Below are 26,678 nucleotides of genomic sequence, written 5' to 3' on the forward strand. Positions count from 1 at the left end.
TTTGTTAATAGATGAGGCACACACATCTATTTTCAAATTTGTTCATTCAAATACGGCTCATGAGGGGTCAGAGCCTGTTCTGTCAGCATTAGACTCAAGGCAGGAACCAACTGTGCACAAGGTGCCGGTCCATGACAGAGCGCACTCATGCACTGAGTAAATAATCATCCGTTTTACCACATAAATATCATGGAATGGTGCAATGGTTAGCACTGCAGCCATATGGATGCCATGTCTGGTTGTGTTCTCTGTGGATTTTGTACATTTTCATGTCTGGAAGGATTTTTCTCTCACATCCCATGTTAGGTTAGCTGGCCACTGTGTCCAGTCTGATTCAGTGTAGATATGTGGCATATGTGTGAGCCGGCCATGTGATTGACTGACCACCCTGCTTAGGGCTCTCTCCTGCCTTGTCCTCCATGCAGCTGGCATAGGCTTCAGGGCTTTATGAGCCTGAATTGGAAACAATGAGTTTCAGAGTATTATGTCATGTTATCTTACATATCCTTGAGATATTTGGGACTATCCAGAGAAAATCCACACAGACATGAGAAGAACATGTAGATTTTCCACAGACAGCAACTGGGAAGGGAAGCCAGGCCAAATTTCAGAGAAACAGCCATACAGTTATAATGGAAAAACTGGACCTGTAACTGCAGTTAATGTATTTTAGTGCTCTTTTATTATTTCCATTATTAGGTCAGCATGAAGGTGTTCACAGTCTACCCCTTATCAAGCGGGGTCATTTTTGCTAAATCGCTTGTAATTTGACCTCTCCAAATTAGAATCATTGCTGTTATTGAACTATCTGGAGTATAAACACATGTTTGGTCTCTTTGTAAAGGTTAACATTCTCTAGTTTCACCCTTAGTAGTCAGAAGCACTGTAGGTGTGACTGATCAAAAGTTATGCACATTAGAACTCACAGAAAAAATGAATTTTTTTGTTCTCGCCTAAGTTTTTTTGTGAAAATAAAGGCCTCTATAGCTGCAGTAGGTAGGTGGGGACAGAAACACTATGTACCAACAGAATAAACTTGACGACTACTCACATTTCAAATTTGAAAAGAATACCTGTAAAAATGACATTTTTACACCAGTTTTTATGTGGGCATGTCCAGGTGCTTTTAGAGGGACCATGATTTATCCACATTTTGGAACGTATGGAAAAAGTGCAATAACTTTTGAATGCTTCAACCCACATATATCAATGAGGGCTCTACTGAAAGCTTACACCTAAAGGAATCTATATCTACACAGTGTCACTCTTAGTTATGGAAATTCATATTTCATAATAAAAACAATAAAAAATACACATTTCTATGTAAAAACAGTCAATACAAGTCTTATGGGCCAAAAATATATTTATATTTTATTTTTTTTTTTATAAAATGCACACAAACTATATACATTTCTTTTACAAACTGTTACAACACAGCTCAGCGTTTTTCCATGTGCCACTGATGGCAGCAATCCCTAGCAGGCAGAAAGCATAAGGGTGTGTCACATGTCGCTCTCTGCCATTAGACGTCTCCTGGGCCGATTGATACTTTCACGCGCGTACATGCCTCTATATTTAATCGAGAGTGTATTTACGTTTATCTGTACTTTTATCCATATTTAAAATGCGAAAAAACTTGGTGAAATCACAATAAACAACCACGCACCAAGTCTGCTGACTGGCACAAATGCCACCTTGCGCAGCTCGATCGTTTTGTTTACAAGTTAGTATGGCAAGTTACATATCAAAATGCTCGGCTGCTCATTGGCTGTAAGTTTTGAGTGTCACTCACAGTGTCCAATCAAACTGGTAGATTCTACCAGGGTTTGGAGTTGTACGTTATCGTTCAGCTGTCTGTGACACTCGTTGGCTATACGAGGTGCCAGTCAACCCCAGACCCGTCATAATTGGCCAACTTAGGTGTCGATCAGAAGCTAACACTTCCGTGTTACATGCTTTAGCATGGTTATCGCCGACAGAAACAAATTTCGTCTGATATGATCAATAGAAATGAAAAAAAATGACGTAGCTAGTCTCAAGTTATGAAACGTTTTCTGGAGTTTTTGTCCCTTTGAGGATATATCGTGTGTTTTGGACCTAATCGTTTTACTGGATTATATTCGCTGGAGCCTTACGGACAGAATGAGATCAATACTGCTTGGAAATATTGATGTTTGACTTGCAGGGGGTCTTCAAAGGTAGGGAAAGTCAACTCTTAAAAGTATGTACTTCTCTGTAAAAAAGGCTTTAGTGTCAGTGCTGTGGTTGTTGTGTGTCAAAATGGTTTATATCATCGGAAAGACGAGACTTTGAAGTTTCATTTGATGGGTAGTATGTCGAGGTGCATGACAGAGGGGCATGCACACATGGCTGTAACGTCGTCAAAACGCTGTTATGTCCCGGGACCGGTACGTGTGCGCGTTAAGGGCCTCTTTAATTTTTACTGTGATACTAAACAGACTATTTTCATTAGCTGTCAAATAATAACATGCATTGATGAGATTTTTGAACATGTACTGCTGCATCAAGCTTAATTTAACTGCATGTCACCAATTAATATGCCCGCCATATCGCTCTATTTGAGCCCTTGGTGGGCACAGAGGACAAGTGTCAACAGGCAGAAAGAAAGACTGTGAGGATTAAAAGCAAGATACGTTATGTACAGACATGGTAGTGCCCTAAAAAGTTGGTATGCTTTTTATTCAACAACAAAATACAGGGAGCAGGAGACATTATACTGTAGTCGAAACACACTGGTGAACAAAAAAACAACAATGAAGCAGTAACATCAAAAGTAAAATCTGAGACAGTCAATGTCTACTGAATGAATAACCTTCAGTGGGGGTTGTGCTTTGTCTGTCAAGTCCATGGAGAGCCTCCACTTGTCGTGTGCCAGATTATCAGATTGTCAGCATTTTCTTGCTATAATATTCCCTACTAGCCGACGCTCGCTGTAGCATACGGCGGTGTAAGAATAAGAACGGAAAACGGTGAGAAAGGAATTCAGAAATCAAGAGGAAAGAAATACTTCTTGAAAGACACAGTTGCGAATAGGTGTTTTGCTGGAGAAGAAAGATAATGAGACAAAAGATCTAACCCTAGTTTTCTTGCATGTATCTTGGACTTCCTGGAAATATGGACGGTAATATGATCATTTTGCCTACACGTACGTTGTTATTTTCACCCTTTGCTTGCAGTGCGTCTGATAGTCCTTTGTATTGTTCCACATGCAGATGCTGTTGATATAATCTGAGATAGTTGACGTACTGTTGGAATAGTTTGCCGCTGGAGTGGAAAATACTAAACGTATTCCTCATTGATAATCTGTACCCGTAAAATTGGCATGGAGTAAGCCTGATTCGGTTGCCGTTTTTTTTATCAGGAACATGTTGTAAATTTTTGTGCCAATGTCTCCGTAAGGGAATAAAAGTGGGTAAACCATAGGATCGCAATTCATATTGAGCGTGGACATCTGTTTACAGGAGTTGCCGCTTGGATAGATGCAAATGTCCCTTTCGGCATGGGGTTCACCATCTTCTCGGGCGAAAATCGCTGCAACATCAGTGTGACATGTCAATGTTTCCTTGAAAAACATTCGTACAGATGCTGTTGGATTGGACTGAGCGATTTCATGCATGTGTTTGTATGATTTAGCGAAGGGTTTGATGGTTCTGAGCATGGAATCTAGCTGGAGAAGTAAATTTTCGCTGCATGCAGAGTTTGCTTTATTTTGTAAGCGTACTTCAGTACCTTGCGCTGTGTCAAAGACATACAACTATCCATATCCTGGATAGGTAGAAGTGTTAGCATATAGTGGAGCGATTTGGTGATAAATTTGCCTGTGTATTTTAAAACAGTATGGTCCGTGGCCAGGAGGTTGAGTTATCTGTGCACCAATGGGAACAAACACTAGAGAAGAATTGTATTCTCGAATGTGTTCACGATAATTTTTACCTTCTGATGTTTGCTGTGTAAGAATCTGTTGTAAAGACACAGGTGGCTCCTGCAATGGTGGTAAAGCTACTTGAATTGAGAAATGCTGTGTCAGCTGCGTGTGGGCGGGACCAGTTTAAAGGGAGCCACAGGCAGAGAGGGGAAGGGTTTGGAAGAGGACGAATAGGAATTGAGAAATGCTGTGTCGGCTGCGTGTGGGCGGGACTGGTTTTGAAGTGGAAGCAGGACGAACCAGAAGAGAAATATATATAAGAGAAAACTACTATGCACATGTGACAATATGTCTACTATACAGACTCCTGATGCCTGCTGACTCCATGTTCACAACTAATCTAAACAGAATTTCAGAATTTCAGTGCTCGGCAATGAAGCTATAAATATTATGAGTCCAGCCAAATTCAAAATGCCACACCACACATGCTGAACAGTTTGAGGAACTCTACTGGGGCGTTGAAGTGTCAGCATTAGAATTAGTTGGGGACAAGGGGCAAAATGTTCAGAAATTGAATAATTTAGGCCCTTAAAGGCAGGGGTAAAAAATGCCCTCAAAATTATATTTAACATTAGTAATAATATAACATGCATTACTGTCTTCATCATACTCATACTTGGCTTTGACACACCAACTCCATTTTCTTTTCAGTACTGCTTGTCCCTCTTCTGCCTTTGTAATGCCATTTAACACAAAATGAACTGCTTCTTTATACAGGTTGCTATTGTGAAATGTGCTGAAAGAATGAAAAACAATAACACTGCCAGTGGCACAACACTCTTAACATATTAAACAGGCCAATCTACCAACTACTGAAACATGAAGGGTACAATGACTTGAAATACGAAATGCATATTAATAAAATATCTCAAATGTATCGCAGGGCTTACAAGTTCTTCTTCACAGTAGCCCTACTGCTGCTACTGATTTTGTTAAGTGCAGCAAAAACATTAAAAAATAAGTAACACCAATCACCAAAGTATGATGTGTCTGCATAAGACGAGTGATGCATAATATTTCTGATGATGGTTTATAAATGGATCAGATTATGCAAGCAAACCGGGTTGGAAGCTTTTATCAGGAGTTCTCAAAGGGTTGTGCATGGACTAGCTGTGAGCTACAGATGGAAGTCAAGTGGCATTCCTCGTATCAGAGCAGAGTGATTTTTTAAATGGCTCAGACATGTCTGTCTTTTATATAGGTATTTATCAATAACAGCCTGGCTGCTTCCCAACATCCGAGATCTGAAGAACAGATCTAAAAGTGCCACCAGGGAACGCACCAATCCAACTTTCTTGCTAATCATAAAAAAGGAGGCATCAGGGCCATCGAACTGGAACAAGTGAAAACTTTATTTATGTACTTGGTTGTACAGGTTCTGGTCATAAAATTAGAATATCATGCCAAAGTTGATTTATTTCAGTAATTCCATTCAAAAAGTGAAACTTGTACAGTATATTAGATTCGTTCATTAAACACAGACTGATGTATTTCAAATGTTTATTTCTTTTAATTTTGATGATTATAACTGACAACTAATGAAAGTCCCAAATTCAGTATCTCGGAAAATTAGAATATTGTGAAAAGGTTCAATATTGAAGACACCTGGTGCCACACTCTAATCAGCTAAGTAACTCAAAACACCTGCAAAAGCCTTTAAATGGTCTCTCAGTCTAGTTCTGTAGGCTACACAATCATGGGGAAGACTGCTGACTTGACAGTTGTCCAAAAGACGACCATTGACACGTTGCACAAGGAGGGCAAGACACAAAGGGTCACTGCTAAAGAGGCTGGCTGTTCACAGAGCTCTGTGTCCAAGCACATTAATAGAGATGTGAAGGGAAGGACAAGATGTGGTAGATAAAAAGTGTACAGGCAATAGGGATAACCACACCCTGGAGAGGATTGTGAAACAAAACCCATTCAAAACTGTGGGGGAGATTCACAAAGAGTGGACTGCAGCTGCAGTCAGTGCTTCAAGAACCACCACGCATAGACGTATGCAAGACATGGGTTTCAGCTGTCACATTCCTTGTGTCAAGCCACTCTTGAACAAGAGATAGCATCAGAAGCATCTCGACTGGACTGCTGCTGTGTGGTCCAAAGTTATGTTCTCTGATGAAAGTAAATTTTGCATTTCCTTTGGAAATCAAGGTCCCAGAGTCTGGAAGAAGAGAGGAGAGGCACAGAATCCACGTTGCTTGAGGTCCAGTGTAAAGTTTCCACAGTCAGTGATGGTTTGGGGTGCCATGTCATCTGCTGGTGTTGGTCCATTGTGTTTTCTGAGGTCCAAGGTCAATGCAGCCGTCTACCAGGAAGTTTTAGAGCACTTCATGCTTCCTGCTGCTGAGGAACTTTATGGAGATGCAGATTTCATTTTCCAACAGGACCTGGCATCTGCACACAGTGCCAAAGCTACCAGTACCTGGTTTAAGGACCATGGTATCCCTGTTCTTGATTGGCCAGCAAACTCGCCTGACCTTAACCCAATAGAAAATCTATGGGGTATTGTGAAGAGGAAGATGCAATACGCCAGACCCAACAATTCAGAAGAGCTGAAGGCCACTATTAGAGCAACATGGGCTCTCATAACACCTGAGCAGTGCCACAGACTGATCGACTCCATGCCACGCCACATTGCTGCAGTAATTAAGGCCAAAGGAGCCCCAAATAAATATTGAGTGCTGTACATGCTCATGCTGTACATGCTCATACTTTTCATGTTCATACCTTTCAGTTGGCCAACATTTCTAAAAATCCTTGTTTTGCATTGATCTTAATTTATATTTTAATTTTCCGAGATACTGAATTTGGGACTTTCATTAGTTGTCAGTTATAATCATTAAAATTAAAAGAAATAAACATTTGAAATACATCAGTCTGTGTGTAATGAATGAATCTAATATACAAGTTTCACTTTTTGAATGGAATTACTGAAATAAATCAACTTTGTCATGATATTCTAATTTTATGACCGGCACCTGTAAGTTGATCTTCTAAGGACAACATGTGGTACAAAGATGCAGGTTTATTCATAGTTTGTGACTGACATCTATTATCAGGCTACCATCTCACAAGGCTGTCAGGTAACGGGAAAAGATCATTAACAAAATGAACAACAGTGGCACATTTTGGCCTGGTATCTCCAATTCTCTGCCCACATACTTTCCATTCTATATACTGTACATTTACATTTTCTTAGGTAAAATACTCTTGAAATAGACTACAAGTGACTTATTAAGTGTTTTTGTTTATAAATTCAAACTCTTTATTTATTCTTGAAATTTTAATTTTTATAATATGCTTAATTAACCTTTTGTGTAAATGTAAGTGATGCCTTTCTTCAATAGCTTACTTGTTTTTTGTATACTGCTTTGAAAAAAAGCTTCAGCCTAATTTATATTTATATGAATGTGTGTGTGTGTATATATATATATATATATATGCACACACATGGAAGCGAAGGTCTGTGACACGGTTGTCATATTTGTTGTCATACATACATACATACATACATAATATATATATATATATATATATACACACATATATACAGTATATATATATATTTGTAGCTAGAGATCCACAAAGGGAGAAAATGAGTCATGTATCTTAAAATAGTCTTTTATACCTAAGCTTTTGACAACCCGCCAGGTGTCATCATCAGAGGAAAATGATTAGACATACAGGAATCAAAAGCAATATATAGTATGTGAAGAGTGGAGATGGAGGGGGAGGTTGTATTGATTAATAAGGTGGGGATCAGAAGGTATTGGTCATAAAGTCTTTATTATTATTTAGATGTTCTTCTTTTTAAGCCTGTATATGCTGGTTCAAGTCCAAGTGTCTGTTAAAGAAGTTTTCATTAGAGAGCCACGATTCAACCAGCTCTCTGGCACTCTTAGGCACAAGTTACTTAGGCCATGAATTTTACTTTCACAGTGTCCCAGTTAAATGTGTGTCCAGTGGAACTTGTATGTGTGTAAATTAGTAAACGTGGGTCTTTCCTTATGACATCATTGTGATACTCCTGTATATGTGTTGTGAGTCTTTTAGATGTTTGTCCGATGTATACCACTGGGCTTGCATTGTATGGAATGCTGTGAACTGGGTTTCTTGTCTCCATGGTTGACATTTTGCTTTTGGCATTGAAGAGGACAGTCCGTAAAGTGTTTGCCATTTTGGGCACTATCTTGATCCGAGATCTGGACAGGATGCAAGCTGTACCTTCTAACATGCCACAGTGATAAGGGAGGATGTAGTAAGTGCAGTGGGGGACCGAGCTGGAGTCGACTGTTAGCTGAGGTCTGGGGCAGAAATGTCAAGGAAATTGATGTATCATATAAGTCACCTTGTGCAGACATCACTGCTGCACTGTGAGTGAATATTTCTTCTCTACAGGAGCCTTCACTCATATTAGCAAGTTAACAGCCATGGCACACTGCCATTTTGCACAAAATGATGCCACCCACTATTCAGTGTTAACCATATGGTGAAAGAGGCACTCAGTGGTACATAAATTAATATGGGCTGAGAGCTGCTATCATCCATTAATGGTGATCTTCAAACCTGCTATATCAAAACTACAGGGTCACGGGGGGTCTACTGGAGACAATCCCAGCCAACACAGGGTGCAAGGCAGGAATAAACCCCAGGCAAGGCACCAGCCCACTGCAGGTCACACACACACCCACACACCAAGCACACACTAAGGACAATTTAGAATCGCTAACGCACCTAACCTGAATGTCTTTGGATTGTGGGAGGAAACTGGAGCACCCGGAGGAAACCCACGCAGACACGGTGAGAACATGCAAACTCCACGCAGGGAGGACCTGGGAAGCATACCCAGGTCTCTTTACTGCGAGGCAGCAGCGTTACCACTGTGCCACCATGCCACCCCATCTAAGATAGTTTGAAATATTTTTGCTTCCCTTATACTGTAGTAAAACTCAGTTATTGCTTACAAAATAAAAGATGCTTGTCAATTTTCGCATACTGGCAGTGCTATTAAAAGTTGCCAAACCATTACATTTAAAAATGTATGCTGAAATGGAGGTCACAAGCACACAATTCCTTTTTACTAGCTTTGCTCATCATCTGTACCAGTTATAAAATATTTACAGCCATTAATGTATACTGATATAGAAAAGAAAGACAACACTTATTGTTGGACTAAAGTATTAACCATCACTGCTCAAATAACAAAATGAAAATAATAGGGAAACAAAACAATACAACAACAAAAACAATAGAAAACAACTATAACTTTAACAGCAGTCATCTTGTGTCTTTGTTATCTTGTGTGACCACCTATTGCAGTCATGTCTGCTGGACACCTCACACTCTGGGACACAGAGTCTCTAAATGTACAGTTGCATGATTTCATTCTTTTCCTGCAGAAAGTCCTGATGAATTTACTGGCCATTGGCAGACAGAGGGTTACATCAACAGATGGTATGGTGCTGTGTGGAGTTAAGATTACAACTGCAGCAGTGGCATGGGCCCTGTCACTCACTATCCTTTCCCTGATGAGTGCATTGTGTCCAGTAGCAGTTTCATGAGCACTATTGATGGTAGATATGAAATGAACTATTAGATAACAAGACTGATGTGTTTGTGAGACTCTGGTGTGCTCACTTGATGGTGACCAGAAATTTGAATGCTCATCTGCCCTGCCAGTCTGCTGAATCCTTGCTTACATTCAGGACACAGTACAGCGACTTAATCCAAAGTGTGTCTCAATGTTTCCACATGGCATTTCTTTTTTCCACCATACCTTTTTCCTCTGCTTCTGGTGATATGCAAGGCTTTAAGGAAGGTACAGTGTGGCCTTTGTCTTGCTGAGACATAGATTTTGAGCCAAAGTCTCTGTATAGGTGACCTGATCAGAGAATTGTTCAGACTGGAACCTGTTGGGTAAAAGTGTAACTATTCAGCTTTCATGAGTCTGGCAACCTGCGATGCCTTATTGGACCAGCTGCATTGTCAGTCAGATGGCTAAAACAAATTGAAACATTTTTAATAAATGTGCACAAGCTAGAACTCAAGTTTTCACATGCCAGGGAATTCTGCCTTTCCTTTTTCCATGAGTAATTATCCACTTATTTCTGCCTTACAGAATTTACTTTCAATGACTTGGCTTCCACCTGCTTGCGTCTGTACTTTGTCTTAACTTATCTGAATTGAGGGCTTTGCAGCTCTGAATGAGAAGCCTGCCAGAACATTTTGAACATATATGGCATGCATGAGTGGCAGCACTGGCATGCTGTCTCATATGGCTAAAGAGAGAGCAAGAAATGAGGGCAGGGACTTTGGCACAGATAGTGGACCAGAAACTGCAATGCTGCCAGTTCATTCTTCACCTCTGATTCAATGGGTGACCCTGTGCAAGATACTTAATCCGCTTGTTCTAAAGGTGTAAATAAAAAAAAAATAATGTGAATAAGCATTTGTGTTAAATTTTGTTTTGGACTTGCACCTCATCCAGATTTGGTTCCTGCCGTACACCTATTCTGCAAGAATGGGCTCCGGCCCCATAACACTGAACTTGATAAAATGGGCTTGATAACGACCTTATTGTACTAAATTGTTACATGCTTTAAGGATGCATTTGATATTTAAAGGCACTGTATATTTGGGTTACATTTATAATTAATGGCAATGGGCAGAAGATGAGTGTTTTATAGGAAGCTTACAATCCCAAGCCACATTTTCTAATGGACTCTCAACAGTTATGATAATGGCCTATTATAGGTCTGAGACAAATCCTTAAACTGTGAAGATGCCTGCGGCCACTCAGACATTCTGCCCAACTCAGTGCTTTTCCAACAAGTTGTCCAAAACATTTAAATACATCGCAAGGAGTTCTGGGCAAGTTCACCCTTCCTGTCATGTGAGCTGGAAAGCCCGCCTCTGGCTTAACCACTTCTAGCTAATAATCTTGGAGCAAAGAAAGGAGAATGCAAGAAAAGCAGATACTTTGGCCTCCACCTCCTGCTGAAGTTTTGCAGAGAAAGATGGGCAAGCCTTATGAAAGCACCAGCATCATATGCTTCCCACACTGTGTCTGGATTTTAAATTTCAGACCTTTGAACCGCAAAATGATATACTGCCTTTAGTTTCCTGAGCCCAGAAAAAGCGAAAAGGAATCAAAATTTGAAAGCAGCTTTTACAGCTCACTTTACCATGGTTTAGCAGAGTGTGTGATTACCGCCTACTCAGAGCTATAACTTCTCCTGGAGTAGAAATGACTCGATCACCTAAAATTATTGCATGTATTCAGCCTTCCAACATAAAAAAAAATCATTTGACTTTTAAATGTGGCTGTATAGATTTTCCTTTTTTTTCTTTTTAGACCGCTGCTATATTCTCTTTCCTTTCTCTTGGCAATTCAAAAACTGAATGTATTAACAACAATTGATTATAGGTGACTACCACCTCAGTTCATATTTAAGTGGGTCTTTTACATCTTGTACATTTGAAATGACACTCAGCACATTTCGAAGATGGCCTTGAGCAAAAAATATTAATAGTAAAACAGTACTCCTCCATCAGCAATCTGTGCACTACTTACTGTCCAGTTTTTTCTTTCTCCACATCTCATGTGTGCAGCAAAAATGTCACAACTTGGACAGATTCTAAATGGCAGGCTTCTTGCTTTCTTCCAGACAAACACATTTTTCTTGTTGTTTAATACTGCAGAAATAGGTCACATAGGCTTTGATCAGCTGGACGACTAGGTCAGCAGACTGTGACTTTGCCCATTCTCAAGAAATGGGGGCCCCTTCACTGTTAATTTTATCCTGGATCTGCCACAAGTGAAGTTTTGTTTTTTTGTTTTTTTTCTCTGTTCTCTTGTCAAATGGCCTTAGTTCAGATTATCATTCTTTGCTTTGCTTTACCTTGCATTACCAGAATTAGGAAAGACTGTAAGAGATTCATAGACACAAATGTCTGAATGCACAGATTTTATGCTTATTGGTGTGTATACCAGATTACATTTTGTGTCTTATGCTTACAGATGTGTGCAGCAATCTGAGCCTGTCCAAATATAAAGACAGAAGAGTAAGTTGGGCTGCTCAGAACAGAAATCAAAAACAATGGGGATTTTCAATACAGGAAGGTTACTGGGGGCAAAAATATAGCAGAAGAAATGTAAAATATCAAACAACTTACATCCCTTGAGCAGTAATTCTAAAACTGCAGGGATCTGTGGTATCCAGGTTGAATTTCTCCAGGCTGGTGGTAAGGCTGTCCTCTTGGCATTGCAAGCAATCTTTGCTTCCATTTGGGAGACTAGCATCATCCCAACTGACATGAAAACTGGACTTGTTGTTCCTATCTGGAAAGGGAAGGGTGATCACCTGGATAGCAGCAACTACAGGGGGATAACACTGCTCTCGGTGCCGGGTAAGGTCCTTGCTAGGGTCGTCCTCAATAGGATCCATGATCACTTGCTCACCTATCAGAGACCAGAACAGTCTGGTTTTACACCTAAGAAGTCTACCATCGATCGCATCCTGGCACTGTGGGTTCTCATGGAGCACAAATGTGAATATCGGCAGAGGTTCTTCGTAGCCTTTGTCGATTTTCACAAAGTGTTCGACTCAGTTGATTGAGCTGCCCTGTGGGACATCCTGAGGGTTTGCGGGATCCCTTCAAGGTTGCTGGATATCATGGCCAGCCTATACTGTACATTGATACTGTGAGTGCTGTGCAGAGTGGAGGCAGGACCTCTGCATTTTTCCCAGTTGATTCTGGGATTCGTCAGGGGTCTGTTCTTGCTCCTACTCTGTTCAATGCTTTTTTGGACAGGGTGTTGGGCAGGGTCGTGGGGTCCAGCGGCTGTGGGGCATCTGTTGGTGAAGAAAGATTCACGGATCTTGACTTTGCTGATGATGCTGTGATCTTCGTGGAGTCAATGGAGGCTCTGATCACGGTGCTCAAGAGACTGAGTGAGGAGTCTGAGAGTCTGGGCTTGCGAGTGTCCTGAATAAAAACCAAGATCCAGGCCTTTAATGACCTCTTGGGCACAGCCATCAGCAGTGTATCTGTTTCCGAAGAGAGTGTTGACCTTGTCGAGAGGTTTACTTACCTTGGCAGTGACATTCATGTTTCTGGTGACTCTTCCTATGAAGTCTGTAGACGGACTAGGAGAGCATGGGGGGTCATGAGGTCGCTGGAAAGGGGTGTGTTGCGCTCACAATATCAATGCAAAAGGACGAAGGTCCAAGTCTTTAGAGTCCTGGTGCTTCCTGTCTTACTATATGGTTGTGAGATATGAACACTATCCAGTGACCTGAGGTAAAGACTGGACTCCTTTGGTACTGTGTCTCTCCGGAAAATCCTTGGGTACAGTTGGTTTGACTTTGTGTCGAATGAGGGGTTGCTCATGGAGTCCCAAATGAGGCATTGGGAAGGAGCATCAGTTACAGCACTACGGCCATGTGGCGCGTTTCCCCGATGGTGATCTTGCTCATAAAATCCTCATTTTTGGGGACCCAAGTGGCTGGACCAGGCCAATGGGTCACTCATGTAACAAATGGCTGTGGCAGATGGAGGGTCATTTCTGGAGGGTAGAACTGGACTGCGTGTCTGCCTGGGGGGTTGCCAACCGGGATCCTGAGTTGTTTCGCCATGTAGTGGGTGCGGTAACACACTGTACCAGTGCATGCACCCCAACTTAACTTGACTTGCTTTAGCAGGACAAGAAAACCCCCACACATGATACACTGCACTGTTTGATGTCTAGTAATGTAAGGCATCAAACTTTTTGAAGGTCCCCCTTACTTCTTGTCCTCTAGACCTGAACAACAACATTAGTAGGCTATTTTGGATCATATTCTGCAAAGGAAGTTACACACTAATGATAAAGAGTAAAACAATAGGAGTCTTCAGCAAACCACAAGAGAGCCACAGCCTTGGGTATACCTATTGTCACACACATGTGCATGGGTGGCAGCTATAGGGCCTGAATGACAGTAATTCCATGCCAGACTAGGGGTTGGCAGAGTACCATAACTCTATCTCTCACTCCTCTGTAGACCAGTTACAGGAAATTCTGTCTGGCTTCAATCTCGACACTTCTGTTTCCGGCCCCAGAAGTCACATTAATTCCGGTCCTGGGCACAATTACATCATTTCTGGTTCTGCTATGTTGCCATTAAATCATTTAAATTATTTTTTTCCCACGTAACACTAAGTACCCCAGAAAGACAATGCAAAATCAAGATTTCAGAAATTTTTGAAAATGTATTAAGAATAAAAAACTGAAATATCAGAGTGACATGAGTTTTCAGACCCTTTACTCAGTACTTGGTTTAAGTATCTCTGGCAGCAATTACAGCCTCAAGTCTTCTTTGGTATGACACAATAAGCTTCATGCAACTGGAATTGGGGATTTTCTGCCATTCTTCTCAGCAGATCCCCTCAGGCTCTACCAGGTTGGTGGAGACCATTGGTGGACAGCTATTTTCAGGTCTCTCAAAGAGATGTTTAATTTGGGTTCACGAAACAGTGATCTGGCTTGGCAACATTCCCAGACATTCTCAGAGCTGTCACTAAGCCACTCCTGCGTTGTTTTTGCTTTTTGCTTAGGTTGAAGGCCTAAAAGGCCCAAAGGAATATGAAGCAAATTTTCATTATGAATATTTCTGTTCCACGGTCTGTTCAGCTTTTCCTCAACCCTGACTAGTCTCTCCATCCCTACCACTGAAAAACAACCCCACAGCATGATGCTGTCAGATTTCCACAATCCACAATGTTTCACTGATGGAATGGTATTGCACAAGTGATGAGCTGTGCCTGATTCCCTCCAGACATACGACTGTAAGACCATTCAGTCCATCAAGTCTGTTTGTTTAGCTAATAATTAAGGTTTCCCAATATTGCATCCAGATTCTTCTTAAAGGTTGTCAAGGTTTCTGATTCAACAACATGTCTTGGTAGTTTGTTCCAAATTCCTACAACTTTTCGCTTAAAGAAATGCTTTTTGGCTTTAGTCCATAATTTTCACTGTGTACCTGAGTACGTGATTCACTATTAAATTAAAAGAATTCTGATGGATCCACTTTATTAATGCCTTGACGCTAATCATAACACTAATCTTTATTTAATCAAACCAGATAATATCTTGTTTCTCATAGTCTGAGAGTCCTTTATAAGCCTTTTTGCAGCTTTCCATGTGTCTTTAACTGTCTTAAAGCCCTGACCGGTGGGATTTTGAAGTGATAGTTCTCTTCTGCAAATTTCTCTCATCTACGCACAGGTTCTCTGGAGCTCATCCAGAGTGACCATCAAGGGCTTTGTCACCTCTCTTCCCAAGGCCTTTCTCTCCCATGATTGCTCAGTTTGGCCAGGTGCCAGGCTCTTTTTCTTGGGAACCTTGAACTTTTTGTAGCCTTCCCCAGATCTCTTCCTCCATACATTCCGGTCTCTAAGCTCTGCAGGCAATTCATTTGACCTTGTGTCTTGGTTTTTGTCCTGATATACATTGTCATCTGTGGAACATTTTCTAATCCTGTGCAATTGCATTAACCATAGGTGGACCTCAAACAAGATGTAGAAATATCTCAATGATCATCAATAGGATGCACCTGAGCCAGATTTCATGTGTCATAGCAATATACTTGCGTCAATGTCAATTTCAGTTTTTTTTATTTTTAGAAATTTGGAAAAAATTCAAAACATCTGCTTTTACCATTCTGAGGTATTGAGTGTTGCATGATAATAATAATTTAAATTATTTTTTGCACAAGGCTGCAAAATAGCAAAATGTGAAAAAAAGTGAAAGGGTCTGAATAGCGTCTGAATCCACTGTAGGTCCAAAGTATCACATGGGATCAGAGCTTTTATTGCTGACTTTAATAACCAGACATGCTCTCTTCTCACCTTACATAACTCTTTCTACTCCACCTTTCCCTACTATTGGAGCCTTCATTTAACACTGTTGTCAACTCCAAACTCAATACTGGCAGAATGGATCTCAGAATTACTTTCAGCGAAGCCCCATCCATGAGTCACTTGTGAAGTTCTGGACACCATATAAAAGTTGGAGTTAGGGATTAGTCCTGGAGTTAGAGTTCCTTCCACTGGTGCTTGCTCACCTAAATTGAGTGTTGTGAAGTCTGTAGGATACTTGTCAGTATATTTTTATAAATCTGATTTTCATTTTATTTTTGTGAAAATACTTTATTGCTGTTTATGATATTTCTAATATATTTTTTTTATCACAGATGTTGCCTTTTTTTTATTTTTTCAAATGGCAGCAGCTGTTTTATTATTAGCAGTGGTGCAGCATTGAAGTGACGTGATTGCCAGGTCATCTCAACTCTGGAGACTATTGGCAGAGGGCAGTATGATGTTAACATCATTCTAAATTCAGGATAAAAGATTTTTGAAATCCATTTTCTTGTCAATTCTACTTCTTTAGTGTACCTGAAACTTTTCTTTCTTATTAACCTACAAATTTTGATTAGCATTTTTAGTCTTGTATTTTGGTTTGATGTGATCTTTGGCTTTTGAAGTGTTTAGACTAGGATTTTTAAACTTAATTTCTTGGTCCTTGCCTTGTTTCTTTAAGCCCTGCCATTTCTGCCAAAGCTGCATTTCTGGGATACATGCAAGCCAGAAATAAGGAACTGCAGATAGAAGCCCAACTGTAGCATGATGGGATTCCACACTCAGTATTTTAAGATTTTAAGATGCAGTCCCCATTGTCAATAAATATTTATTCTAGGGCTCCGTAAGGCCCCATTTTCCTGTAGCAAAGACCCCAGCTAGTAATAAATAGAGTTCCTGCCTTCAATTAACAATTTACTTGAACATATACCAAGTAGGTCATTTTTGTTATGGAATTGTGGAGACTGGCCCAGTTACTACATTTTAGGGAAGACTTTGAAGAAAGGGTCTGTTCCATTTGATTTTTAAGCAGTTCCCAAAAAAACACCCAGGTGATTGCTAGAACTGATAGCATAGTGTCATTTCTTTGACCCCAAAACATGTCATAGCTTCAAAACATTTAATGGAAAATGTTTGAGTTTATTTAAATATTGAATATTTTGTACCTTACCATTAGTAATGTTAAGGAGGCATAATAAGTGCTTCAGCAAATCATTCTGTGCTGAAAAGTAAAAAGTAAAATAAGGAAAAATAATGGTTGATCAAAAATTATTTTAACTGTATGAGTACACCTTTAAAAGTTTTTTTTTTAATATACTAGGGGGCTCCCTGCTCGCTTCACTCGCCAACCCCCCAGCCTGCGCTACGCGCCAGCCATTTCACGTGTCTGACACTCGCGTATATGGATTCATTTTCACCAAACAACAAATCTTTTATTTCTCTTGGATACACCTTTTCATTGGGAAGAAACACTACTTTTCCCTGATGGCAACACAACTTAACCGACTTAAAGTTTAAATCCAAACAATATATTAGATCTCTTTTTGCTATTTCACTGAGTGATAATTTCCGTTTGTTTGAGCTAATGCGATCTTTACTATCATTTTTTTGAGACTTTTGAATTTTCTTACACCCATTATCTCTAACGTGCTTTGCATGTGTATCGTGCCAATGTTTTTGAACTCTTTACAACGTTCTACTTTGTCATGTACTCTTTGTCTTTTATTTCTGGTCCTGGGCGTGGTTAAATCTCTTGCCACAAAGTCTCATCTCCCGGGACATAAAAGTATCTCTCTGAAAAAGTCACGTCTCGTCCCAGGCTAAAAAGTCTTGTCTCGTCCCAGGATTTTTTATTATAATAAAGAGTTATCAGCATATTTTAACATTTCTCTAACACACATATATGAAAATCTAAGCACATGGTCTGGTGTTTCCGCAGCAAATTACTTTCACCACAGCACAGCACAGCACACCACTGAGGAGTCTCAAGCCCAGATGAGTTTCCTGTCCAATGTTGTCATTGTAGTTAATAAAACAAGAAAACACCACTTGAAAATTAGAGCTCTTTTTACGCATTAATACAGAGACAAACCTATCACTGAATAGTCAAAAAATTGTTAATAAAAAAGGAAGAATACATCTGTATTCTCACTTATATTTTCTAGCAGTAAGGAGGAAATTAACAATGCAGGCAATAGCACTGAATAGAGCACCATAATCTACATGTCCATGTGCTTTGAACCAATTTAGAGTTGCTAAATATGAAAAGAGGAAACCAAAGTCTCAAGAGAAAAATCATGCAAAACCATTAGACACGTGCAAATTTCAGTCAAACGAGGTACTTTATGTTGTTTAAAAGGATTAAAAATAACTTTTTTAACTCTTGAGACTCATTGAAATGGGTAGCCCAGGGAATCAGCTCAGTAATGATTGGTTGAGAGCTGCATACTCAGAAGCATTATGCTTCTTGAGCTGTTCACTGTTTAGTTCACAATTGTTGCTACTTGTTCCTGTCTTTATTTTGCATGTGCTGTTTTATTAATGCTGCCCCCAAAGGACTCATTACTTTGCTTTTTAGTTTTAGCCACTTGCAATTTGGGGCCATAGCACTGCATACATGGTTGGATGAAGTTCTAAACAAAATAAAACAAACTGCATCAAAAAAACACATTCTGAAATCAGCTTATTGATTACAATTCTGGATAAATTAATCATGGATACAACTCTATTAATGTATTTAGTGGCTTTTGTCAGTCAGTCATTTTCCAACCTGCTATATCCAAACACAGTGTCACAGGGGTCTGCTGGAGCCAATCCCAGCCAGCACAGGGCACAAGGCAGGAACAAATCCCGGGGCAGGGTGCCAGCCCACCGCAGGTGGCTTTTGTTGAGTGTCATAATTGCTTCATTTTGTCTCTAACAGCCACATTCAATGTTTGAATTTCTTCGTGTTTTCGTAACCAGCTGCCAATTGACAATGAGATGCAAATGGCAAAGGAGCCAGCAGCTCACCCTTTAACCATTTTACTCAGGTTTGTGTTCATTATGACTTTTCTGTTTTATTAAAATATTTGGAAAGAAATTGAAGTGCTGAGAAATGCTAATGTGCTTCAATACAACAAATTATTTGAATGAGATCTTCACAATGTAATGTCTTGAAGACCCTATAGGAAATGCCTACATATGCCTGTATGCTTGTAAACAGCTAATATCTAAATATTGGCACAATTCACCTCACTTCCCTGTTAGGCTGGAGCTGACAACATGAGTAAAACCATAAGGGGAAAGTTGGAGGACCCCAAGATGCCTAAGAGAGTACTCTTATCTCATTTCAGGAATAGACCAGATGTGTTTAATGAAGAAAATGCCCCAGAAGACCCCCAAAGTTCATTGGAGCCTGCATAACCTAGTGAAGTCAAATAAAAGAACCAAAGGTCATGTCACTAGTGTAAAGCTTTTAAAGGAGACTGGAACCAGGAATGTCAGTTCTCTTCCTGGCAGGAAAAAGAGATGAAGGTGTGAGTTTGATCTTTGACTACATCCATACTATGTTTTCATTTAAAAATGTCATTTTAAGCCAAAATGATCTCCATCCATACTACCATTTTTATATTGTTAATAAAAATATTTCATTCCAGACTAAAACAACCAAAGATGCATATGACATAGACGTTCACCTACACTAGACATGCACATGTCAGGAGTGGTCAGGCCACAGGCAAAGAGATTTCACAAAAACTGAAGCAACTGGTAAAAGTTTTGAATTTTGCTCATGTATGCAGTATGAAAACTGTACAAAACGTAATTTTGATGCCTAAAGGTAAGCAACACAACAAGTGCAATGGAAAACAACTCTTCTGTGTCCGCTGTGGAATATGGTTTTGTTCCGTGAAGGTGACAAATCAGGGAATGAGATGCTGTGAATCCAACTAGGACAGGGTCACATAATAAGCACAATTAAAATCAGAGTGTGATTAGAGTCTGGCTTTTAGAAAAAATGCATTTTGGAATGACCACGTTACAAGGCTGAGGCTGGATTCTCAAAAGGATACAACTCTGGAGAACGTTTTCATAAGTCTTGATTTATTGGGAGTTGAAAATGTCAGGGTAATGTGGACAAAAGGCACAATAGGAGACTAAAGTATGTTTTTAAACAAAAACAAAGTAGTACAGTATTGATGGGGCTGTAGTTGGCACAAGGTATTGCATGAGTTCAAAAATAAAGGTTGGGTTGGCAACCAGGTTGCCCCGTTTAATAATGGTGCCAGCAACAACAGAAATTGCAAACAAAAACACTACACTTCAGGTGATCTCTTAGGTGGTCAGGTCTGGGGTAGAGCTCCCATCTTGCCCTCAATCTATGACCAAATGAGATGTCACCTTCAGGAAGCGCCTTCAGTTTATGGTCCTTTGCCCAGAAGGGCCAGAGTCAGTTGTCTTCATCAGAGCTTTGGGTAGAGAAAGAGGTGGTACCGCTAGCAACAACACCCTCTCTCGTCCGAGGGTGGTATAACTTACCTCGGACAAGCCTGGAAAGTAACCCTGTGATGTGCATGTGTGACAGGGCATTTGATTATGGGACCTTATCTTGTTAACTGGGGAACAGTGTTGAAAGAGGCCTATAAAAACCCAAGAAATACCCTTGAATATTTGTTTAAGAGACTTATGTTACATTTGGGCTATACAAAAATAAATTGTATTGTATTGTATTGTATTAAAAAGGGTCATCTCTGTTAACAGTCATTTTTTTTAAATTTTGATACACATTTTCATTGTGCTTTTGAATTTTACTTCTTGATACTTGGGCACATTTTCTATGCTCCTTTTTGTTTATTTGTTTCAGGTTTGTAATATTTGGTTTCCTTTGCTCCTTAGGAGTTTATGTTTAGGCATGAGCTCAAAGTGAGAATAGGCAGTTGAAGCAAAACTTTACATAAAGCTGCAAGGCCTTCGAAACTGAGCTCCATTTATGAGGCTAGCAGTAAGGCCTGAGAAAGTTTGTAATGTGTTTTTTTTTTTCGATCTCCCTGTTGCTTTTCAAAATCCTTGGCAAAACACTGACAGGCTTTGTACATTTAAATTTTGTTTTTAAAAGAATGTTGGTCATGACGTTTGACATATATTTTTAGGAAGTCACTGAGCACTGGAGAGATTCCAAAGGACTGGGAAATGGCAAATATCATCCCATTATATAAAAAGGGTGACAGGGCAGATCCAAGCAACTATAGGCCAGTAAGCTTAACATGCATCACAGGAAAATTAATGGAAGGAGTTATTAAGGATAAGATTGAACAACACCAAGGTAAGGACAGGAGTTATTCTGAACAGTCAGCATGGGTTCAGAAGAGGGAGGTCGTGTTTTACTAACATGTTGGAATTCTATGAGGAGGTAACAAAAGGATACGATCAAAGTGAAGCTTATGATATTATTTATCTGGACTTTCAGAAAGCATTTGATAAGGTGCCACATGAGAGGTTGGGCATCAAGTTAAAAGAAGTGGGAATTCAGGGTGATGTTTTTAGATGGGTTCAGAATTGGCTCAGACACAGGGATCAGAGGGTGATGGTGCGAGGAACCTTTTCAGAATTGGCCGATGTTAAGAGTGGTGTTCCACAGGGGTCAGTGCTAGGGCTGCTGCTATTTTTAAAACATATAAATGATTTAGACAGGAATATAAGTAACAAGCTGGTTAAGTTTGCAGATGATACCAAGATAGGTAGATTAGCAGATAATTTGGAATCTGTTATATGATTATAGAAGGACTTGGATAGCATACAGGCTTGGGCAGATTTGTGGCAGATGAAATTTAATGTCAGTAAATGTAAAGTATTACACATAGGAAGTAAAAATATTAGGTTTGAATACACAATGGGCGGTCGGAAAAATCGAGAGTACACCTTATGAGAAGGATTTAGGAGTCATAGTGGACTCTAAGCTATCGACTTCCCGACAGTGTTCAGAAGCCATTAAGAAGGCTAACAGAATGTTAGGTTATATAGCACGATCTGTGGAGTACAAGTCCAAGGAGGTTCAGCTCAACCTTTATAGCAAAGGTCCAGAGAAGAGCGACTAGGCTGATTCCATGGCTACAGGGGTTGAATTATAAGGAAAGTTTAAAAGTGCTGAGCCTATACAGTTTAAGCAAAAGAAGATTAAGAGGTGACATGACTGAAGTGTTTAAAATTATGAAGGGAATCAGTACAGTGGATCGAGAGTGTTATTTTAAAATGAGTTCATCAAGAACACGGGGACACAGTTGGAAACTTGTTAAGGGTAAATTTCGCACAAACATTAGGAAGTTTTTCTTTAAACAAAGAACGATAGACACTTGGAATAAGCTACCAAGTAGTGTGGTAGACAGTAAGACTTTAGGGATTTTCATAACTCGACTTGATGTTTTTTTGGAAGAAATAAGTGGATAGGACTGGCAAGCTTTGTTGGGCTGAATGGCCTGTTCTCATCTAGAGTGTTCTAATGTGTTCTAATGACTGTCAACAGATACTCTGAATGGTGACTTTCAAAAGATTGTGCACAATATTCTCCGTCTTGTCCCCCTTTCTGTTTTTGTATTTTAAATACTCAAAAACAATACTCTCGCAATGCTAATATATCATAATTTTAAAAATATCTTAGAATGAGATTCATGTACTTTTTTGTACCACTTCTCCTTCGAAGATTCAAAGTATTTTCACACTGTTTTCTGATTTTATGAAAAATAAACAATCCCACTGTTTGCGGAAAACATTCTTTAAATACATGATCTTTGAAGATGATTAAATTTGATTTAGAAACCATATGTTCTACTTTTTCAGAACTTGCTTTAAAAGGAAAAACAAAGTTAGACCAAACAAAATGCATTTGAGCACATTAAATATACTAAGCAAATATGTAGTGCCTTTCTACTTTAGTCTAGCCAGTTGTTTTTAAGTTCGTAACATTAACAGAAAATTTTACTTTGAAGGCACAACCTAGTGTATTTAGCATTATGTATCATTTAATTATATATTTACTAGAAACATTCAGACTTAAAGTCCTTGAAGAAGGGCTCTCATGAAACAGCTCAATATATGTCATGTCCTGTCAGCAACACCGCATGCCCGCACAAATGTTAATCATGACTGAACAGCGCTTGGTTCCCTGGCAGCAATGGTGTGCCGTCACGCTGCAGCTTGTTGTGAGAAGGATCCAAAATTGAATTCCTTGGGTGAGTTGACCCACCTGACCAATTCAGGAATGATGTTGCACAAATCACAGCATAAGCTCTCGACTGAGACCAAGATTGAGCTTTAAAGCCCAGTTTTTGCGTTGCAGACAGAAAACCCTTGAGAGTGAGTTTGGGAGCATGTACTGATACAGCATGTTGCCTCTCCTACCCTACGACAAACCAACTCAGTATCCAAAATTAGAACCTGAATTAAGCTGTGTAATGGTTGACACTAGTTAGAATGAAATGGAACAGTGTGAGGTTCTTTGCAGTGACTGGAGTGCCACTCCTAAAATCAACCCCTGAATTTTCTCTTGTAAGTTGGAGGACTTGCTTGCAGGGCTGGATGTGGGTTAAAGTCATAGCCCAGACAGAGCAATTGCAGGTTAAGGGCCTTGCTCACAGGCCCAAAGGAGTGAAATCACTTCACGGCACATAGGCTCAGACACAAGTTGTACTGAACACAGGGTGTTTTATTGTGGGAAACACTTCCTGATGTAAGCATTTCCCACACCACAACCACAAGTAATATTCCCACACACAGACTTTTTCTTTTCTTCTCCTTACCTCCTTTGCAGTTCCATAAGCTTTGTCCACCTTCTCCCAACTCTGGGTACTGGAGTTGAGGCAGGCAGCCCCTTTTATATAAAACCTGAGTGTATTTTGAATGTCCCCAAATTGTGGCCCAGCAGCACTTTCAGGTGAGGCTGGAGCATGAAAAAGTAGGGCTCACTGATCCTTTCTGTGCACCCTGGAGACACACACAGACCTTTACAGGGCTGAGTCAATGAACTCCAATTTGCCCTGTGGGAATCTGTGGTGATACCACAACCCAGGATGGCTGCCACCTAGCAGTTTGGGGGAGGCAATGCTAATTGTCTCCCTCTGTCTTTCTACGTCTTGTGTCACAGCCAAGTAAGGCCCCCAATACAACTCCATGGGGTGCCAGTCCTTCCATGGCATCTGTCACCATATATTGTAAACGTTAATTAAAATTTTATCCAAGAAAGAATGAATATCAGTGGGTGCAAGATAACAAGATAACACAGTTATTTGGTCAGTCCACCCACAGAAGGTAGGGAAAGAACCACAGAGAAAGAAGACAATTGTTAACATTTCTGGTATTTCATCAACAATTTAGGACATGATACAAAGCCTCAAATGAGTAGTATAGTTTATCCAAATGCTGATTTGTAGTCAGGAGACAGTAAGATGAATGAATCATTTGACAGAAAACTCTCAGATTCTCAGAATTGGGTAGCTTATTCACAATGACTCTCATTTTAAAAGTATCTTTCTGAAAAGCTGTCATCAGGAAACAACCAGCAAGAAGAGACAAAAAGTGCAAAAGGCAGAGACATACTGTAGATTGTCATGTATGAGGTAAATATCCATAAACTCATTTATCATGTAAACAATGCAAAACATTTTACACTAAGTACAAATAGTCCTTTATATATAAATAATCTTGATACAAATATATAAATTACAATATAAAGCATTTTATATATGTTACTTAGTACTAGTGTGCTCTTATAATCTGGCCCCATTTTATATTGACTTTAATATTACATGAAAATGCTAGTCTTGACAGGTTGAAGTTTATAATGGAGACTATTTATTAGTTTGCCAATTAAGAATGTAATGCACATTAAAATTATATTTTTTCTTACTAATCTTTGATGTACACAAAATTGTTAAGCATCAAAATTACTCGCAATTTATGCAGTTTTAAGAGAAGGAGCCAGCAGCTGGCCCAACAATAGCTTTAAATAAATATGAAAAACACCATGTTCCCTGCAATATTCTCAAATTTAGTAATTGGCAGTGGCTAGTATGTTTGTTCTTCTGATTCTTGATGTGAAGTAAAGACAAATGACTATTTCTTTTTTTCACTTTAGCTGTCCTTATGGATTGTGTATAAAGATGCAGGGCAACCATTTATTTTGTACTTTCAATGCTCTCTTATTTGAAATACTTTTCCTTCACAGCACAGTGGTAATTGATTTTTGACAGGCAAAGCCTATATAAGTTACAGTGGAGTTTTTCACCTCCCTGGAAAATTTCTCATGAATGGTAAAAAGCAAATAAAAAACATGAAATTGTATAATTTGAAGGCAGCTTTTTTTACTGACCTGAATTTCCATGCGTCCTCTTGTAGAGCTCATTGCTTAACTTTCCTTTTTTTACAAAAACTGAACACCATAAAGAAAAGGTTAGAAAATGAAGTGTAGAAAGAGGTTAAAAAAAACATCTACTGAGGTCATGGAGCAGACTAGCAGACAAACAAGCACAGCATTCATTATTTTACTGAGATGCCCCCTCAGCTGCGGGGGCAGAGTGGTGTGACCAAACACAAAAGCTAAAGTGTGTATTTTCAACAAAAAACAGGCCAGTCATATACAATAGTAGAGTGTAGGAAAACTAAGTATGCATTACAGGGAAAAGAACACAGAGCAGTAAATTATATTTCAATTGAAACTAAACCCTGTAATTTGAAGGTTATGGGCAACTTTAAATGAATGTCATACTGCTTCAGAAAGTATAAATGATAATATATATATATATATTGTAGATATTCACCCATCTACAAAAAGCCAGGGCCTATCCCATGAGCCTCAGACATGGTGCTTGCCCACTCCTGAAATTACCCATGGTCACATACACACACACACACACACACCTTAGAGCCAAAAAACTTGACATGTGAACCCCCCAGACAGCTGTAGACTCTCCAGAGACTAACCTGAACTTGAGCCCAGTCTCGCAGAGCTGTGGGAAGCAGCAATACAAAATGTGTCTCAAACATAAGTATTTCATCCATTCATACATTTTCTAAGCTCCTTAATTCAGTTTAATTTTTCAGATCACACATAAATATAATAAGTATAAATTATACATAAGAGATTTAGCAATATGGCTTGAGACTGCAGGATTTGGATACTTAGCTAAAGAGAGGGGTCAAATGGTCCATTTGGCTGTGAGGTCAATGAAATGGCAAAGACCTGGAAGGCACAAACAGGTTTTGTGGATGTGCTGGGAATGGCTAGCAGATGCTTTCGTTCAGAATGAGGTCAACTTTGATCTCCAGAAGCCCTTCTCCAACATCATGGGAGAGGTGTATAATATAGAGTCTGAACAGACCTTGTTCAAGACCTCAACAGTGCAGGCTGTTTAAAGAAGCTGTGACCAGCAGGTTGTTGGTGCATTTCATTTCAGCGATCCTAGGACCAATTGGTGAGCCATCAGAAGAAACAGAATCTGTCAAGACAAGCTGAAGAAAGAGATTTTTTGTGTAATCTTAGCAGAAGGAATTACACATTTCCTTTGGGTATACCAGCAGGACAAAGGGGTGGCAGCTGTAGTATACAGTGGCTTAAATGTATGCCCGTGTGTGTGTGCGTTTGTATGAGTGGAGTTTGAAGAAGACATGTACAATGACTTTCAAATGGTCTCAAAGATGATCTGGAACACCATTCTGCAAATCAGGAAGGGTAGGGGCGCCACTCAGACTGTTATAGTGCCATAGTGGGTAAAAATTGACAATTGGGAACGTCATTCAGAGGCGAAAGGAGCTCCTTGGAACAGGCGGTTTGGATGGGGTTGGGTCCAGCACTGTGGCTAAT

At 39.7% G+C, this 26,678-nt stretch overlaps 1 protein-coding gene across 1 annotated transcript in view; it reads right to left on the minus strand.

The window, feature by feature from the left end:
• The window catches only part of LOC120539702 (ninjurin-2-like), a 165,189-nt gene extending 139,858 nt beyond the window's left edge, over nt 1-25,331 (minus strand). The window contains exon 1 of the mRNA XM_039770077.1: nt 25,188-25,331. Coding sequence (XP_039626011.1) covers nt 25,188-25,220 — 33 coding nt within the window. The 5' untranslated portion in view covers nt 25,221-25,331. The remainder of the gene's footprint in view (nt 1-25,187) is intronic.
• Between the last annotated feature and the right edge of the window lie 1,347 nt (nt 25,332-26,678).

This window comes from Polypterus senegalus, chromosome 11, assembly GCF_016835505.1.
Source record: "Polypterus senegalus isolate Bchr_013 chromosome 11, ASM1683550v1, whole genome shotgun sequence".
Classification (NCBI taxonomy): Eukaryota; Metazoa; Chordata; class Cladistia; order Polypteriformes; family Polypteridae; genus Polypterus; species Polypterus senegalus.